The sequence below is a fragment of the Lemur catta genome, chromosome 12, assembly GCF_020740605.2.
Source record: "Lemur catta isolate mLemCat1 chromosome 12, mLemCat1.pri, whole genome shotgun sequence".
NCBI lineage: Eukaryota > Metazoa > Chordata > Mammalia > Primates > Lemuridae > Lemur > Lemur catta.
Genome location: NC_059139.1, coordinates 7,631,579 through 7,651,335, shown reverse-complemented (window position 1 = coordinate 7,651,335; position 19,757 = coordinate 7,631,579). Strand labels below are relative to the sequence as shown.

Genomic DNA, 19,757 nt, shown 5'->3' with positions numbered 1-19,757 from the left:
GGAGCTATGCCTGTCCCAGACCAGCCTTCTTCAGCCTCAGAGAAGACCAGCTCCCTGAGCCCAGGCTTAAACACCTCCAACGGGGATGGCTCGGAAACGGAAACCACCTCCGCCATCCTCGCCTCAGTCAAAGAACAGGTAGAAACATTCCATTTTTGTGACTTATGTTTTGGGAGATTTTAAAAAATAATTTCTGGATGAACAATGAGGATTAAGTTATGTTGGAAGAAAAATCATAATTTTCCAGCAAAATATTGGTGCCCATTATATAAATAATGTTAAAATATGGTTATATGGCTTTTGACTCCACATTTTTATTCATAATTTAGGCAACTTTCCTTGAAAAAAGAGTATATAGTGGGAAAAAGGCTTTACTGTCAAAATTTCCTATAGGTGAAGTTTTGGCAGATTTGTTGATGGACCTGGCATTTAATGTTCTTGAATGCATGCAGTGAAGTAATTGATCTTTAGAAAACATAAAGTTTATTAAACTTTTGAAATATATGTCCAGGAGGCTAAAAAAATAATTTATGTGACAACAAATGAATATCACATTAGGTCAAGGCAAATTAGTCTTCCAAGTGTTTCTGAGGTGAATCTGGAAGGATACAAGAACTTTCCCTCTCAAAATAATCAAGGTCTGCATGAGTCTTCCTCCAACATTGCTTTGCCATAAAAATGGATAAGAAAATGAACTCTGGATCTTAGAGTTAAAAGAAACTATTTCCTAAAAGTCATGTTTCTTATAAATAAGAAGTGGTAAGCAATCAAAAGAAGATGGAAGATCGAGATTGTCTTATTTACTTCTTCTAAGCATGTGCTAGAGAATAAATCAGTATTTTTAAAAGCAACAAAGCTCCTGTGTGGGTTAGATGATTTGGTGATGCTGAATTAGCAAAGGCAGTGTGGTGGGAGTGACGTAACTTACCTGACTCCACGAACATCTCAACAGAGCAATAGCCTAAAATGGAGCAATTCAGGACAGAAACTCCACTCAAAAAGAAGTGCTCTAGGGGAAACTGATTCTGTTTAATAAGGGGGAACTGATTTAGGTAAGGGGAGGAAACCACCTAAACGGTCCACCCACTGAATGGAAGAATCAATGGTGTTATCAGTCAAAAGTGTGCCACCTAGTCAGGAAGTACGCAGCTCAGTAGGTACGCAGGGGAATGTTGAATAGATGGAGTGGGTAGTCTAGTTTGTGAAAATAGTAAGCAGGAAATTAGGTTGAGCTTTAGGCTGTATTACTTGATTAGTTTGCTTCCAAAAGCTTACTCTTGGGAGTTTTCTGATTATTTTTAAGGGGAAATGGAAAAGGAAACCAACAAGGGGTTTCTTGCCACTCCCCATACTCCAGATACTACCTTGTTATAGTTGGGGTACGTCAGACCTTCTTATTCTGGTACGATCTGGAAGTCTTGCTAGGCTACTAACTTTAGAGTAGTGATAAAATGTAAAACAGGAGGAACAAATTTAACAAGAAAACTCTAAGACCTGTCTGATAAAAACTATAACGTTTCTGAAATTAAAAAAAAGAAAATAAATAAATTGGAAAAAAACTATAACATTTCATTAAAGGACATAAAGTAATTCAAAATAAAAAGATATGCTATGCTCCTGTGTACAAAAGCTTGATAACATCACAGTATTACTCTTTCCCAAATTAATATGTAAAATTTAGGCAGTTGTAATCAGGATTCTATGGCTGGTTGTTTGTTTCGTTGACAGACTGGATCAAACTATTTCAAAGAGCATGTGGAAGCATAAATATATGACAATACAAGGAAAATTTTGATAGATTTTAGCTCACCAAATGTACTAATCACAGTGGTGCCCAGTTGGCTTCAAATAGAATGATCTCTGCATTTTCAACAAAATTGAGGGTTCAGAACAGATTCAAATATTCAAAAAATATGCCTAATTCATTTAAAGTTAGTTTTTCAGTTTAGTACAAAGAAGTGATTTAATGGTGTTAGCATAACTAACTCAACATCTGGAAGAGAATTAAAGCCATTAACTCACAACATATACAGAAATAAACCTCGAAGGGAAAACATTGTAACTGTAAAAATAAAAGTATAAACTTATTAGAAGAAACTTTGGAAAAATAATCACATAAACTGAACATAGGGAAGGCTTTAAGTAAGACAGGAAACTCTCAGAAACCATAGGTGAATGGCGGGTGCGTTTGGCAATGTGAATACTATTAAAAATAGCAAGGTGAAATTCAACACAGAAAAGTATAAAAATCATCCAAGAGCAAATATGTACCACAAGTATGACAAAGTGTTGACAAAATTAACATATTCAGACTCCCTAATGTGATGAAAAAAAGAGATATAAACGGTTAGAAAACTAGGCAATGGATATGGACAGAAGAAAAATGCAAACAATGAATGTATGGAAATATTTTCACTCTAATGTATTAATCAGGGACATAAATTTTTAAATGAAAATAAGATATCATTTTAATCTACCAGGTAGACAAATGTTGAAAAATAATACATATTGTATGCTAGCCAAGGGTTAAGGTTAGAGAAATTTACATTCTTTTTCACTCTAAATGGAAATATGAATTGCTGTAATTTTTTTCTAAAATGGTCTGTTTCTATGAATTGGCATTTGAAATGTTCATTAGCTTTTGATTTAGTTGTGCTTAGACATATGTTTTATAGAAATGAGTGAACTAGAACATAAGATTTTATATATATATATGGACATTTATTACAAAATTACTTGAAATAACAAAAAATGGAAGTATTAGAAGAATATTGCTTCCGGAAGAGTTGAAAAAATGATATATACTTTCTACAAAATATTATGCAGTTATTAATAAAAATGAGTTGGGGCTATATGTCTAGCCCTTAGGGGGAAAAATCCGTGAGAATTTTTTAAAGGAAATGATATAGTATGGTCTTATCCTTTTTTTTCAAATTAAAACAGTAAATATATTTTTTGATTTGTACATATTTATGAGCATCTAGAAAAGTGTAGAAGGAAACAAATCAAACTATTAACATTGATTACTGTATGTATTTACAATTACATGGAGATGGGAATGGACAGAGGACACAGAAGATTAGAGAGAGGATCAAAATAAGAAAAAGAATTGGGTTGCTGGCATAAATATCAGTTGGGTTTGGATCATAGGAAATATTGCTTCAGCTCAAAGAGTGACATTTGAATGTTGAGAGTGGATAAGCTGTTTCAGGCAAAACTGCATTGCTGTAAATAAAATGACCTCTCAGAATCCTTGAAGAAAATGTAATAAAAACTTTGTGAAAAGCTTTTTCTAAGTAATTGAAAATATTGTTGCTCATTTTGGGGCAGCAAAGGTGAGAGTCTTTGTGGCAGGTAGCAAATGTGAGGAGGAATGAGCACCTGTCCTCGGAACTTGAGATGGAGCAACCTGAAGCGCCCACATCAGAGGCTCGGAGTCACGTACAGGTGCAGCATCCATGTCTGGGAAACCAGAAATCAACAAGTGGCAACTTTTCTGGGGTGCTCTGATGTAAGCCACCAGTCTCACCCTTTACTGGGGATTTTTGTCCTAAATCATTCTTAAGATTTTCTTCTTTTTTTTCCTCTCAAGTATAGACTATTATCTATGGAGTGAAAGATAAGTTAAATACATTTTTAAAAAATATCATCTGAGATTAGGAAAAAGTGACTTTAAAAATTGATGACTTCTCTGATTGTTATATATACTAGATAAATCTGTTCACTTAAAGAATATTTTCCTTGCTCTCTTTAGGTACTCATGGGAACTAGATTTCTTGAGTAGAAATCATATTTATTCACTTAGACAATTACAAGTAAGAAATTTTATGGCGTCATGCTATGTCCTACTCTAGTCTTATCTCTTTAGAAGTCATTTCTGCAGGAGAGAAGTCATTCTTTTGTCATAGCAGGCATGTATTCTGAACTGACTCCCGTGTAATAAGGTTGCACAATTTATTTACTCATTCCATAAACATTTCCAAGCACCTTATATAGACTAGGCACAATAAAGAGTACTGCATCTATAAAGAAAACCCAGCCTCAGAATTTATTAGAGTAAGTTGCTAATGAGACTAAGAACACAGGTTCTTAGTTTATACCCAAGACTGGGTCATGCTGTCTTAAGTCATGCCAAACTTTTAAGTCATGGAATGTGTCCCATGTAGCATGAGCATGATGGCATCACTGAAATATTAGTAAGCTGGGTCTTTGAACACAGCAGTCATGGATTGCTCAATCAAAAGTTGTTCATTGATTATTTTTTTCCTTTAGTTGAATTTTCCACCTTGATTGCTTTTTAACTCATGAATTTTACACCTTTATATCAATATAAATAGAGCCATAATTTATGTTGCACCCTATGGGTAATTTTCTCCATTTTGGACACATCTGTCTCATTTCCAGTAGTTTTCAAGTCTCTCTTGCTATGGGGCTTTAAGAGAGAAGCACTTTAAGCCAATCTTCTCCCCTGTGAGTGTCCCTCACCAGAAGAGGAGGGAAGGACAGAGGTCAGGCATATCATTTCGATAAAAACCAAGAGAGACAATTAATAACCATTTGTTACAATGAGAAGCCAAAAGTGGTGCAGTGGCTAAAAGGATGAGAAGGGTTAGGGGATTCTTTTTTAAGATGAGAGATATGTCCATGCTGATAGCAATGACCCATAAGGGGAGACATTAGTGATGCTTGAGAAAGAGGGAATAATTTTCTGGGGAAAAGTCACTGAATAGGTGAGAGTGCTCAAGTGAAGGGATGGGTCTCTGGAAGAAAGACACTTCACCTAGTACAGCAGGAGTGAGGCAGAGTCCATGGATGCAGATGCAGGTAGGCTGTGGTCCTGGGAACGTGTGGTATTTCTCTTCTGCTGTCATCAGAGAGGCCAGGTTGGCTTGCTTTGAGTTGAAGCCTATTTGGAATATGTGGAGAGTTGGGCCCAGCCAAGGGGTGGGTGGGGGAGGTAGAGAGGGAGAGAGAGAGAGACACGCGCTGGAGTTGAGAGATGTAAGGGTGATCACTATGCTGAATCTTGGAATCCACGCTGAGCACAAAGGGGCGATAGACAGAACAATTGATAGGAAAAATGGATTCATGGTCAGAGTAAATATGTCTGGATGGGATAGCTTGAGAATGGTATGCTTAAAGTCAAGAATTCGAACATAATTATTGTTAATGTCAAGGCTTAGGTTAAGACTCTGGGAAATGAGGAAATCAGAAAAAGAAAAGAGAAAGGAAGGCTGTTCTCTCAGTCACCTCTGTGATAGCTGATCTGAGGGTGGTAACAGAAGAGGTGGTGATGAGACAGAGCAAGCCGTCTTTCAAGTCCCCATGAGTGAAGGGGGGATGTGGGCAGTTGCTTCACTACTGTGAGAAGGACAAATAGGTTTGCTTGCAGTTTGCCTAAGAATAGCCGTCCTCATCTTCATTTCTGTGTCTTCATTTTTTTTTAAATTGCTATAATATTGATCTATAGTATTAGAAAAGAATTTATATTCAATCATGCTGTGCAACATTGGTTTTTGTATTTTATCTTAAATAAATACGAGTACTACTTTGCTTTTGGGCAAACTATAATTTTCCTGAAAATATATGTCTATTTCAAAATAATATTTCTTTCCCTTTAGTTGAACACTGTTTCTTTTTATCTTCACATGCTTCCAAAAATTGACATGTGAAGAGTCTTCCTTACAAACAGAAAAAATCACTGAGACATTTTGGAATCTTTAGAGCTCATTGATCTTTGTAAACTATTATAGCTTAGATAAAGAAGTTTTTTAAAAAATAATTTTATCATCCAAGTAATTTCATAATGAATAGATTAAATAGAAAATTTCTAAGTATGTAGCAGTCTATGCAAATATGTTAGCTCCTTGCATTTATCCAATAGTGTTTATCAAGCTCCTACTGTGTGCTTAGAACTGTACTTCCACAGGTGATTCTCAGATTTGGAGTTTGCCTTCAAGTAGTTAGCAATGGAGTTAAAAATATAAGACAGGGCTAGGGGCAGTGACTCACACCTGTAATCCCAGGACTTAGGGAGGCCAAGGCAGGAAGATCACTTGAGGCCAGGAGTTCAGGACTAGCCTGGGCAACATAGTGAGACCCTCATCTCCACAAAAAATAAAAAATTAACCGGGCATGGTGGCATGTACCTGTAGTCCCAGCTATTTGGGAGGCTGAGGCAGAAGGATTGCTTTAGCCCAGGAATTTGAGGTTGCAGTGAGCTATGATGATGCCATTACACGGTAGCCCAGGCAACAGAGTGAGACCCTGTCTCAAAAACAAAACAAACAAACAAAAAAGACAAACATATATAAAGAGTTAAAATAAAAAAAGTAGATGGAATTTTAAGGAAGCTCTCTAGTCAGTGTATTATCAAAATCCAGATGATTTATACAGATAAAAAATACTCCCCCAAATTAAGAGTATTTCTATCCCCAGATACTCTATTGCTATGCTAATTTTTATCACAAGCATTATAAATTATATTTTTTATTGTAGTGGAATTTTTAAGTACCATTTTTTAGGATATTGATGATTTCTAGGTAGTAAAACAGACGTTCTCTTTCTTTTAGTCGTTTTTGTCATTGTACTTAATATGGGAAAGTAAGAGTAAAGCTATTACTGGGGTTTCACTATGGGGAAAACCACTGTACTGAGTACTTTCCATAAGCTGTTTCATATGAAGGTGGTAAGAAAACATTTTAAAAGAGTCATCTTATAAAATATCTAAAGAAATTTTGATCTTTTATATGGACTTGAAGATGGCATGCCTTCATTTTTATTTAGCTTCTACGTTGGTAACTTTATAAGTAACTTAGCTCTATGTACCAAGAATAATGTTTGGAAGGAGCTCATTATAAAATACTCCCTTCATTAGTATTCTTCCAGTGCCATATATCATTGCAAAATCTTTCAGGATTATTAGTGTTAGTATAACGTGCTACAATAGCTTCTGATAATACAATGAGTTATCAGAAAAATGACCTATAACTATTAATCAGTTTCCAAATGGCATTATAGGAAAGCATTTTATGAAATTAATGACAAAATTATCATCCATGAAAAAAAGGAAATTAAAACACCTTTAGGAAAGGTCAAGAAGATAGAGGATTATCTGCAAAGATCAGGGAACTTTATATTCATTTAGTCAGAGAAGGAAAGAATTATCCATAGCATAGTGCTACTAGTCCAACTTATTCCACATTTCAAAATTAAAATGACAATTCATTGCCGATTTTTAAATTTATTTTTTGTTTCAAGCCAGGTGTGGATTGAACAATTTAAAAAGCTTCATTTTCACCTAATTTTCATCAGCTATGTTAGGAGCAGTAATTGTGTCATTCAAGATGTAGATTGAGAGGTGAAGGCGCAAAAGTAGGAGTGCCCAGAACTAAGTTGTGATACATGACGTAGTTTGTAACAAGGAAGGATTAGAAAGCCCTGTGAATATCATATACAAAGGAGGGGGGATGTAGATACGTTTACCAGATTGGGTGTTTAAACTTCTGGGAAGGTAAAGAAAGAAAACGAGTGTGTACGAAGTTGATGAATGAAGAAAAGGGATGGTCAGGTAGCATCAGATTGATGGGACCACCTAGGTTTGAAGTGGATTTGTTGCCTTGTTGAGCTTGTGGATCAGAAAAATGACAGTAGAAACTAGAAATCAAGGAAAAAAAGGACTATAAACTAATTGTTCAAGATTTAGGGAATTAATGTTAGACATTTCACTTATGGGTGAATAATTCTGGAAGTGTGGATAGATCATCTCTCTCTCTACCCCACCCTTGTCTCCTGATGTTCTCTTAGGTGTATTCTGTTATTTTCTGTAAGTTATTTTAACTTTTTTCCCTAAAACTTATTTTTTTCCTTATGATTTCCATCTGTAACTCTTCTCAAGACACATATACCTATCCATATTTTTGATTTCCTCAAACTCCATTCCAAGAATTAACTCCTTTGGTGGCCTTCTGGTCTGTTCTCTTTGACAGTATTAGTTGTTGGGTTTGTTTATAGGGTGCTGGAGGCTGTGATGGGAAAAATAAAAAGGGACTAAGGTTTTAGACACTAAATTGTAAGATAAGCTTTTAGTGTTTGAGTTTTGTAACATGACATTACAGTGCTTCTAATGCCTGCTTCAAGTTTATTACTAGAATTCATCGTTAAATATTCATATGTGAAATCATAGTGAATATTTTAAATGAGATGTTTTAGTAATTTTTATGAATTTTCCATTATAAAGGTGATTCATGTACATTGTGTAAATTTTAAAACATTTGAGAACAAGATGAAAATTTTATTTGAAAATATACCACAACCAGAGGTAGCTCCCAATATTTAAGGGGATTTTGTTCCAGGATTTTTATATGAATATAAGATTATTTTTACAAAGTTTTTTTTTTTTTGCTTTGTAAATATTTTATCTTTCTTTGCACATTAACATTATTATATCAGAAGTATTTTAATGCCTTAAATATTATTAAAATTTTTTCTAATGGGTATATAATATAGATTCATTGTGAATTATTTAATAGTATAATTTTATTTCACTTTTCTACCTTTGTTGAATTCTTAGGTTGATTCTGTTTTCTCAGTATGAAATAAAAATAACATGTCATACTCCCTCATACATAAATCATTGAGTCTCCTTTGACAGACATTGCCTGGAGCACAGATTTGAAACAGAGTTTAAGGACCCTCATAAACTCACTTGGAAAATATGTCATAATTAATTACTGACAAGGGCTGCAGGCAGGACAACAAAGCAGAGGTTTGAGGGTAGAATGGTCAGTGCCCAATATAGTGTTTGCACAGAGTAGGAAAATAAATAGAATATTCTAGGGGAGGCAAATGGGGAAGGTTATCCAGAAAAACTAAACCAAATATGGCAGGAATAGTTAAGAAAAACAGAGGAATTATCATAGAACATACATAGGACACAATGTTAAGCATTATCTCAAAATAAAAATATTTTCTAAAAGGACGGATACTCGTTTATATATTTTGTAAAATATATGTTATATATTTTTATAAAATCTATACATGAAACATTTCCTCAGGTATGTAATTAAGTAATAACTTTTTCTTTAGTAAATATCACTTAGATATAATAATGGGGCAATAATATGTTGTCTAATATTTTTCCCAAGACAAAAGTTTCTCTATAACCAAAGTTTTGCTAAGATCAAGTTAGATGGCCCTTTTGCCTAACTCTTATTTAACTGGGAAAAGGGAGGGAGAAACTACACCGATTGGATCTGTAACATATTTTTGGAATCTGAAGGAATCATTGGTAAGACTCCAAATAAAAATACTTTAAGGACCTTCTACACCTCAGTTTTAGTTAATAATGTCTATAAGAAAATGTGATATGAAGGGAATGCTGTGGGTTAAGTACAGTCTTGTTTTAGTCAGAAATTCTGGTTGCTGAAAGTCAGTGGTCTGGACTGAAGTTATCTCTTGCATGCATCAGCGACACAGGTAAACATGCCTGAGGCAACCCATCGATCTCATTCATGTTGCTGTCACTCATAAAAGGCAATCATCAAAGGCACGTGCAGGTTCATGCCCTGGGCTCTAAATGAGCCGGCTCCGTGGCCTGCTGGCATGGAAAAGTGAAGATCAGCATCCTCCTTCTTTACTAATGACAAGTTCTGACTTTCACATTCTACTCGTAGCCTCAGGAAGCAGCTGGGCCACTTGCCTAATTACTGTGAGAAAGAAAGACTCAATGTCAATAAGGCAGAGAAAACCCAAATCACTTCTGACAGATAATCTCCAACGTTTAGATAGACAATACTAAATAGCTCCATTCACGGCGTCAATAGAGGTAGTCATCTGGGGATGCGTTTTGCAGCTTATGCATCCTGGAAGATCTGCTGGGTAAAGGAGTTATGCACCAATTAAAAATTAAAATTACATGAAAGTCTATCTACCATTAACCCACAGTTGTTACAGGCAATCACAAACAATTCCATATACAGTTTTGACACTGCCATGTCTTCTATTCTGAGAGGTAGAACTCTCGGGTGTCAGTCAGGGCTGTTTAAGTCTGACTTAATTCAAAGCTTTTGAAGTGCAGTTGTAGCCCTGTTGGCCAGCACCCTTGCCCAGCACCTCCACAGCAGGGAAGCCCTCCAGCCAAACAGAATACCAGCTTTGTACCCAGCCCACCTATAAGCTAAAGCACTTTTATTAAATAATGCCATGCATTCCAAGTACTTGCCAGAGACCTGAAATTTCCTGATGTAGACCTCCTGTCAAAAGCCAGAGGCAATTTATTCATAAAATTAATCATCTAGGGCAGTGGTCCCCAACCTTTTTGGCACCAGGGACTGATTTCATGGAAGACAATTTTTCCATAGACCAGGGCGGGGGGTGGGAATGGTTTCAGGATGATTCAAGGGCATTACATTTATTGTGTACTTTATTTCTATTATTATTACATTGTCATTTGCCACTCACGGATAGGGCTTTGATATGAGTCTGCAAGCAATTGATTTTTTGTGGTCTCCGTGCAGTCAGAGCTCTCTGCTAATGATAATCTGTATTTGCAGCTGCTCCCCAGCACTAGCATCACTGCCTCGGCTCCACCTCAGATCATCAGGCATTAGATTCTGATAAGGAGCATGAAACCTAGATCCCTCACATATGCAGTATACAGTAGGGTCCGTGCTCGTATGAGAATCTAATGCCACTGCTGATCTGACAGGAGGCAGAGCTCAGGCAGTGATGTGAGCAATGGGGAGCGGCTGTAAATGCAGATGAAGTTTCATTCGCTCACCTCCTACTGTGCAGTCGGTTCCTTATAGGCAATGACGGGTACCGATCCGCAGCCCTGGGGTTGGGGACTGCAGATCTAGAGTGTAAATACTCTCTCTTTTGGGAGCTCTGCTCATATTGGGAATAGCACCTCAGCCCTCCACCAGAAAGCCCTCCCAGAATACAGCTTTAATAATGCTGCAGTAATATGGTGATTCCTCCTTTATGGAGACTTGAGATAAGAAATTACCATGCCAGGAACTTTTCTGGTTTGTATGGAAGCCTGATATTGAAAACCTTTCCCATGCTATAGTCAACTGATTTAATAAAAATGAAACATTTTAGTACTAGGTATATTACTATTACTAGTAATAATAATTAATAACTGTAACTTTTCTTCTAACAAACACCCAAGCTTACTGTTAATTTGTGGAAGAGGGTTCCATGGGTTGTGGCCACATCTCTCTTCCTTACTTTTATGTCACCAGCCCCTGGGGCAGGGCTGGCCACTGGGGAAGTGTTCAGTATATTTGTATTGAGGGTATGACTTAGGAAGGAACTTGCTGTTTTCTCCTATCCCTATTCTGTTTTAGTTCAAAAGTAAATTCTTTGCTTAATTGTAATAGAAAGCCTTAGTTTGGTTTTGTGATACAAGGGTTTCATCTCTATTGTTACGTTGATCATATCCTTTTACCCTTATTTTAATGGTTGTATTAGATCTAGGGCTTCCTACATATTGCTTCGGAATTAGCCCATTGACTTTGATGAATCCCAGACCCTGAAATTGCAATTTCCTCTCTAAACAATCTCAGTTGAAACTCATTCAATCAGATGGAATGAGATTTTTTCAATTTAAAATGAGATGTATTAACTATATTCTTCATTATTAAAATATGACTTTTTTTCTTAGGCTGTGCCTTATTTCAATTAAAAGAAAAAAAACACCTACCATGTTAGTACATGCATCAGCAACTTCATACATAAAAAACACCAATACACTCAATTGTCTTTGTTTATATACAGTTATGCCAAGTTTATCATATTTGTTGAGTATTTCCTTCAATGATTTTTAACTGCTCTTTGAAAGCATTCTCTTCCCCAGAGTCTCAGAGCCTTGCAGTTATTTGCTTTAGTGCTTGTTTTGTAATTTTTTATTTTGGGGAGATTTTTCACGTATTTATGCTTGATGTAATTCTTAATGTTGTCACAAATGTTCTATTTTTTACAGATTTTAAAGCAAGTTTTTTCTGTTTTTTATTTATTTGTCTGTTTTTTTTAATGGTAGTGTGGTGTATGTGTTGTATATACATAGTTTTTTTCTAATAGTTGGCTTTTTAATATTTATTTTAGTACAACCTTTTGAGCATTTTTTTGTGGGTGGTTCCAAAACAGACAAAAAGTTTGCTTCCCTACAACTTTATATCAGAATAATTTCAGTCTTCTGGTTACAGGAAATAGAATATTCATAGAAGAAAATACTATAAGGATTTCTGTTGAAAAATTATAAGCACTGCTGTAGCAAATTACCTATTATCCTGACTCATTTAAGGGTTTATATTTTCAGCATTTCCTTAGGAGAAAACTCTATGTGAAGATGGTGTCTTAAAACAATCTATTATTGAAAGCCACTTCACTAAAATGTAAAATATGAACACACTTTTATGTCAATGTAGGAAGCGAAAAGATTGTTTTTGTTAGAAATGTGGACCCTATCTAAACATTGCAGCAGGGTGAACTGAACAGGTGAATTTTGACAATGTACTTATGCCCAAACTCACTGTGGTAGACCATATAGTTTCAAAGTGGCTACAACATTACTTCCCATCTCTCATGTCCTTCCTGTGATGTGAACCTGACACTCTCCTGTGGATAGATGGGTTCCATAGTTCCTCACCTTCACTTTAGCTAATCTTGGGACTAAGGTGGAAGTCACAGAATGTGACTAGGGCTACAGGGAAATAGGCCTCCTGCCTGGTTCTTGTGAGATGCTCATTCTTAGAAACCAGCCACCATGAAATGAAGACACTCAAGCTCCTTATAAAAGGCCCTGTGGACACGTGCTCAGTGTCTGAACACACATCTGAACTCACAGCTGACACCAGCACCCACTTGCCAGCCCATCCTTTGAGTCATCATTAGTCGTGCCATGAGCCTTAAGCCCCAGCTGATGCCATGTGAAGTGCAGATGGTCTTGAAGCAGAGATGGTTTGTTCCCATTGCTATTTGGAGATGGATGACCAAAATAAATGGTGGTTTTAATTTGAAGATAGTAAATTTTAAGGTTGTTACACAGCAGAAGATAAGAAATTCACTCATTTTTACATGTTTATAAAAAATCAGTCATAATAGGCTGTCTCCATAGTTCTAAGTCTTACAATTGTATGTGGTCTGAAGTGACTGTTTTAAAAACAGGTTATTGAGCTATAACTCACATACCATTCACCCATTTCAATGGTTTTGGTATATTCACAGAGTTGTGCAACCATCACTACAATCCAGTTTTAAAATACTTTTGTACCCTCAAAAAGAAACCCTGTGCCCATTAATAGTTGTTCCTGATTCTTCCCAAACTCCACAGCCCTAAAAAAGCATTGATATACTTTCTGCCTCTATAGATTTTCTTATTCTGACCATTTCATATAAATGGGATTATAACTCTGTGACCTTCTGTAAATGGCTTGTTCATGTTTCATCCATGTTATAGCATGTGTCAGGATTTCAGTACTTTTTATTGCCAAATAATATTTCATTGTATTTGTATACCTCATTTCATTTATGCCTTCACTTGTCAATGACCATTTGGATTGTGTGCACTTGTCTATTGGGAATAATGTTGCTATGAATATTTGTGTACAAGTTCTTGTGTGGACATATGTTTTTATTTCTCTTGGGTAAAATACCTAGGAGTGGAAATACTGGGTCGTATGATCGCTCTAGGCTTAACATTTTGAGGAATTGCCAAACTGTTTTGGAACAGAGCAGCACTTGTAAGAATTCTAATTTCTTCACATTCCTGTCAGCACTTGTTATTGTCTGTCTTTTTGATTATACCCAGAATAGTGGGCTGAATTAACGCTGAAATGAACTGCTAGACCGGAACCTGAGGACATAACACCCAAAAAATTCCTATGGAAGATCAATAATAAATTTTAAAATATTTAAATATTACATTTTAGAAATATTTAGCCATATTTTTACTCAGTAGACAAAATAAGTTCCCAAACATGAGTTGTGGTAAGCCCCAGTATTCCCGGGCAGTATGCCCATGCCTGTGAAGAGTCTAGAAGGCAAGTTATATGTGGTACAAGTGGAAAAACCAATGATGTTTGGCTTGCAAACTGTGCTGGTAGGATGTAGGGGGAAGGAGGCTATTGGAGGTATCTTATAACATGGTTATGCTAAAGAAGTAGACATTTTCTGGAAAGCGGCCGTACTACTGAGAAGAGAATTAGGATAAAGGATCAAAATTTAGGGGAAGCAGATTTCAATTTCCATCAGCTATGATTCTTAGTTGCAAATTTGAGCAAATTTAAGCTGAAAGGAAAACTCAAAGACTTAGATAACCCCCAAATATTTGGAAGGACCAGATAGGCGTGGGGTCTACATTGCTAGGGACAATGGCAATGGTAGCTTTACTGTAGATCTACCTCGAGGATGTGTTCAAAAGGTGGAAATTTTTCTAAATGGAAGAAAGATTTTCGAAGATGCTAGTAAATGAAAAATTTAGGAAAGTTTTAAAAATTACATCTGGTTAGTGCTATCTCTTCAGGAAGTTCACTAACAAGCAATGAACAATGGCAGAGCTTTTGACCAGTGGGTGGCAGCACAGAGATGTACCCTAACTTGTGCCAAACATGATTATTTTCAGCGCTGGATGTGGCTGGATGGGCCCTTTCCACCAGCTTCATCCGTTCCCTTTGCACAGCATGCTCAAAAAATATTTTCCTTTTCTAACTATGATATGAAACTAGGATAGCATACTAGAATATGAAAAAAGTAGAGAAGGAAGTGTGCTGTAGCATTACTTAACATAATCAATCAATCAATCAGTCAGTCAGTCCATCAGGGCTGCTCACAAATTCAAGGAAAGAAATAGTGAAGTCCTAGTTATTAGAATTAAGCAAGGAGAGTCCGAATGAATATCTGTGAGGGACTTAAATTGGAGGGAAGGTATGACTAAATAATCTAAGATCTTCTCAAAATCTTATATATTTTTTAAGTCTGACATTGAATTTGTTAGTCAATAAAATCTACTTATTAGTAGAGTATTTTATCACTAGAAATAAATATTTGCAAATCATTTTTTTAATATTGGCAATATTTAAATATACATAGTTTTTTTGTTCCTGCTAAGTCTTTTTTCAGTGGTCTGAGATATTCATAATTTATTAATACAAATATCTGGTATCTAACAACAGACCAGTTATTATTATGTAGCATTAGAAACTATTGTCTCCATAGAGAGTCCACTTAAGGACTCAGAGTAGGACATCTGATCAACCTTTGTTAGGGGAAAAGTCACTTTCTAACATTGGGCTGATAACAGTTCTTCCAGTTTCAAGGACAAATTAAATTTTCAGAGCTTCTGTCATGGTACAGAATAAGCTAGTAGTGGCTCCTGAAGATACAGTATGTCATCTGTTTTAAGGATGAAAGCCACTCATAAGTGGCTATGTCATTTGGGCCAATATTTTGCATGTTGTAAGAAGTGATATATTTGGCATCAGTAGACTTGATTTAGATTTTCTCCAGCATTTTCTTACTGAGTGGACTTGGTTAAGTTATGTTGCATTTCTGAAATTGAGTTTGATTCTCCAGTAAACTGAAGACAATTTAGATCTCAGAGTTATGATAGAACGTATTCATATAATAACACAAATTTTACGAATACGTATTAGTTTATTAGAATGCCCATGGAAATCTATGCTCCTTAATTGATATCAGCTTGATGAATTGCTCTTCAGCAGTCTTTTTTAGGCACTTAAATAAGACAATATATGCAATCTCAAACTTGGGATGAAATCATGAAACCCACAGTTGAATCTGGTGTTTATTTAGTAACTTAGGAAATTCAGAGAGAGGAAGAGCATAGTTGGCTGAGAAAAAATAATCATAAATTAGCTTTCAGAATTTTACTTATTGACATATTATGACATTAGATGTTCTTTAAAAGTAATGCTAGAGAGAAAGCACAGGAGGCATTTCGAAGCTCCCTGGTTATACTTTCTTAAATTTTGACTTTCTGGGAGAATACATAGATCATTCTTTCTCTCACTCATTTATAGTCTTTGTAAAACAATAAAGAAACATATATGTCTAGAGCCCTTAATAATCAGGTCCTTTGTGTTTCTGTGACTTAAAATACTCTGAAACCACAAGCATGTAGGCAAGTCCCAGCGTATCCCAGTGTCTAATGCCAAGAGGTTTGGGGGAAAAATCAAAGAGAGCAAGTTGTGTTGCTCATCTTGGTTTGCCTCGGGAATGGTTGTATGTGGATAAAGGATATTTCCTACAGAAGCAGGAGCTCAGAGCCAAATAACCAAATGACCATGAGGACCCGGGGTTTTAGAAATCTTGGGCCAATTGGGATTCTCTCAAAATGGGAGATAGGAGAGTCTAGGTAGTCCTGTATAAATCTCAAGGACTTTAGTCATTATTTGAATTATGCTATCGAACATGTTTCTGTGTCCCTTTGACATATCTTTGTTCTTTTATATACTACGGAAAGGGCCTATCATAGTGCCTGGAATATGGAAGCTGCTCTTTGCATAGTGGCTACAATTAATAAAATTGAAATTATTTTAATTGGTAGTAAGTAGCAGTAGTAATAAATTTCATACTCAACTACCGAGGTTGAATTGACTGTGTAAAATCCATTACAGGAGTCCTGATCTTTTATTGCCATTGGACCATTTTATGTAAGTGAATAAATCCATCCATTTCATTTAAATACTTGGAATATTTAAGAAAGCGTTAATAATGAGTGATGGAAATCTCTTTTCCTACCTTTTAAAAAATGTCTATTTGATAACAGAATTCTTAGTATTGAGATTTTAGGACTTCCCATTTTCCTAACTGATAGTGATTCAATGGTAGGTTGGATGAATGGATAAATAATTAAATAAATAACAGCTGTTAGAACTTGTATATAGAGAGAAAATAAGTAAATGAAATTTAATATATTTAGATAGATTCAAGTGTTGTAAGGTCATGATGTGAATATTTCAATAGCAGTAATATCTCACATTTAATTTTAAAATAATTTAATCCAAGTAAATCATTTTTTTATTCATCATAATGTGACATCCTGGGGTGTTTGCTTGAATTTGGCCTTTGTGATACTGTGCACATCAATGAACGAATGAGATATTACATTTTTGCTTTAACTCCCTCATTAATTTCATTTCTTAAACTATTTAATTAGCTGTGTGTAGAACTAAATTGCTACTCTTCTTGTTGTTGGATTTACATTTTTTCATGAAACAGTACAGTTTTGTGGTGATGTAGTATCACATCTGGCCTGGTATAAAGGAATCCAGAAGTTAGTAGAGGCAATGCCGTAGGAGGGGCTGCCAAGCTCCCCATAATCATCCCCTCTGGGCACATTCCCAGATGCCCAGTGCTCATGCTGGTCACAGAGGATCGATGGCCTCAGAGTGGTTACTTGAATGACGTGGACAGGCAGCACAGTTTTCTGAGTCTTTTTGCCCCAGCATTATGTTTTGAGTGGAGTCTGCTGCTCTATATGTTAGAAAGTTTGGATAATTGGAAGCCTTGTTTTCTGCCCTTTGAAGAAAGCCTGAATACTTGTTTGTTCAACTTTGTTGGTTCATTGAGAGATGCTAGTATCTAGTTAACAGGAGAGTTTTGGAGTTAACTATTAAGTCAATTATATGTGAACACATTGTAAAATGTCATTAGAAGGAGCCAGTCGGGATCCACTAAGAAGGGACTATTACAAACTGCCTTGTTTTTTGTTTATGGGTTTTGCTTTTTTCCCCCCAACAGATTACCATATAGATAAGCAGTGACAACATGAAGATGTAATGCTTTCTGATTTCAATAAAGCATTTGGCAGTCTTGTGATATTCTTGTGTAAAATGAGCAAATGAGGAGTTCACTGATGATAGTATCATTCTCATCTGCTCTGGCTGTGGAACTAGACTTTTGTCCAGAGAGTACTGGATATTAAGTTGGGGAATTTTTTTCTTTCCCCAGGCCATGCCTGGACTTATGGTCATGAAGAAAAATTCAATCTAAGGCAGAATCCCTGTCTCCGAAAAGCTTAAAGTATTTTATTTTTATATAGCTGTAATTGCTTCTTTTAATCATAAAAGTAAAATCTAATAATAATGTGTCACAATACAAATAAGTTTTCATTATTTATCTTCCTGAATCCGTATAACTTACATATGAGGAAGATTGCATTATTCTCATGTTAAAATGAAGAAGTTGAGGCTAAGAGAGATTTTGCAACTTATTCGAGGTCACAGACTCTTAAATTTCAGAATGGGATTCAAACCTAAATTTCCCTACCTTGAAAGTGACTTTTCTTCCACACTATTCTATAAATGTGCATAAATGAAGTAAAAGATCAAGGCAACCAATATTATGCCCTGTAACTTTACCTGAATAAGGTATTAGAGAGAAGAGAGAGGAATTCACGCAATAATCTTTAGAGTTGTTCATTAAAAACATGTCATTATTCCCAGAAAGATGAAAACATTTAAAGATTTGTTGAGACATTTGTTTCTCTCTCTGAAGATTGACTCCAGTCAATTTTTGCTGGGGTTGCCTTTTTCATTTCCTACCAATTTTAGGTCCACAGGAGCGCTCCTTCCATTAAATTCATTCACTTTGTTTTCAGATGCAGGCACAAGAAAAATCTTTCAAGTTCTCTTTAAAAATAAATTAAGCCATCACTCACAGCAAACATATACTCCCCATGTAACAAAATTAAATGCAGAATGTAATTTATAATTAAACTAATATTAAACTTGCTGTCAAAGCTATAGTCTTGTTACAGACCTGCCACATTTGAATGCTTGTAACTTTGGGGTCCTCAGAGTGTCCCCCAGGCCTCCTGTGTTTGACTTCCAGAAGAACAGTAGGTCAGGAAGCCTTGGTCACCATAGATGGCACATTTAGAATTTATTAATGGATTTTTTTCAAACCATTTATATCAGTCTTCAAATTCATCACAAATTTTATTGTTAATGTGCACTCTAAGAAAGTTACAGAATTGTAGCTCTATGTTAAATTTTATTTCTCCCCATTGAAATGGAGCTGATTTTTAAATATCCAGATGTTACAGAGGTTGTTGGTGGAGAAATCTTATCTTTATGATGAAAATACTAGGGAAAAAAACTGTCCTTTATGTGTGCATATTTGTATTTTCTATGTAGGTAGGTGCTAAATATCTCCATAATGAATAATGTCTAACCTGGTCCTTAGAATAACCCACAAAGAGTAAATAATGTTTAACTAAGCCCTTCTAATAACAATAGTAATATTAACAACAACAACAAAAAATAAATGGTATTGGTGAAATTGCCCCCTCATTTTTATTTATTTCATCCTAAAATAAGGAAATAAAAAGCAAACTCTATTTACTATATCTGTATGGTCATAGTCAATATTATTTATTATGGGAAGATATAGATGTCTTAAGTTCTCATTTCTTCCTCCCTCTACACAATTTGCAACTCTCTGTACATACCATTCTTGCAGAGAATGGGACTGTAACTTTATTTTTATTTATCTTTAGCATGACCCCCATGCTAACGTAAAAGACTATTATCAAGAAATAATCCCATTTTCTTGGATTACTTCTTGATAATAATGCTGTTTAATACCATTTCCTCACTTTCACTATGGTATATATTTAATAAAAAAATTAATTTTATATAAATTTTCTTCTCAAAATAGTATATTTGGTTTTACTTAAACCTATTTTAAGCTATCAAGTATGGTAACTGGAAAGTTACTAAACTCCAATT

The 19,757-nt window shown here is 35.4% G+C and overlaps 1 protein-coding gene across 1 annotated transcript in view; it reads left to right on the top strand.

Moving 5' to 3' along the window:
* Window positions 1-19,757, top strand: part of CTNND2 (catenin delta 2) — an 818,722-nt gene that overhangs the window by 154,864 nt on the left and 644,101 nt on the right. Inside the window, exon 2 of the mRNA XM_045566311.1 lies at window positions 2-138. Within this exon, the coding sequence (XP_045422267.1) occupies window positions 2-138 (137 nt within the window). The remainder of the gene's footprint in view (window position 1; window positions 139-19,757) is intronic.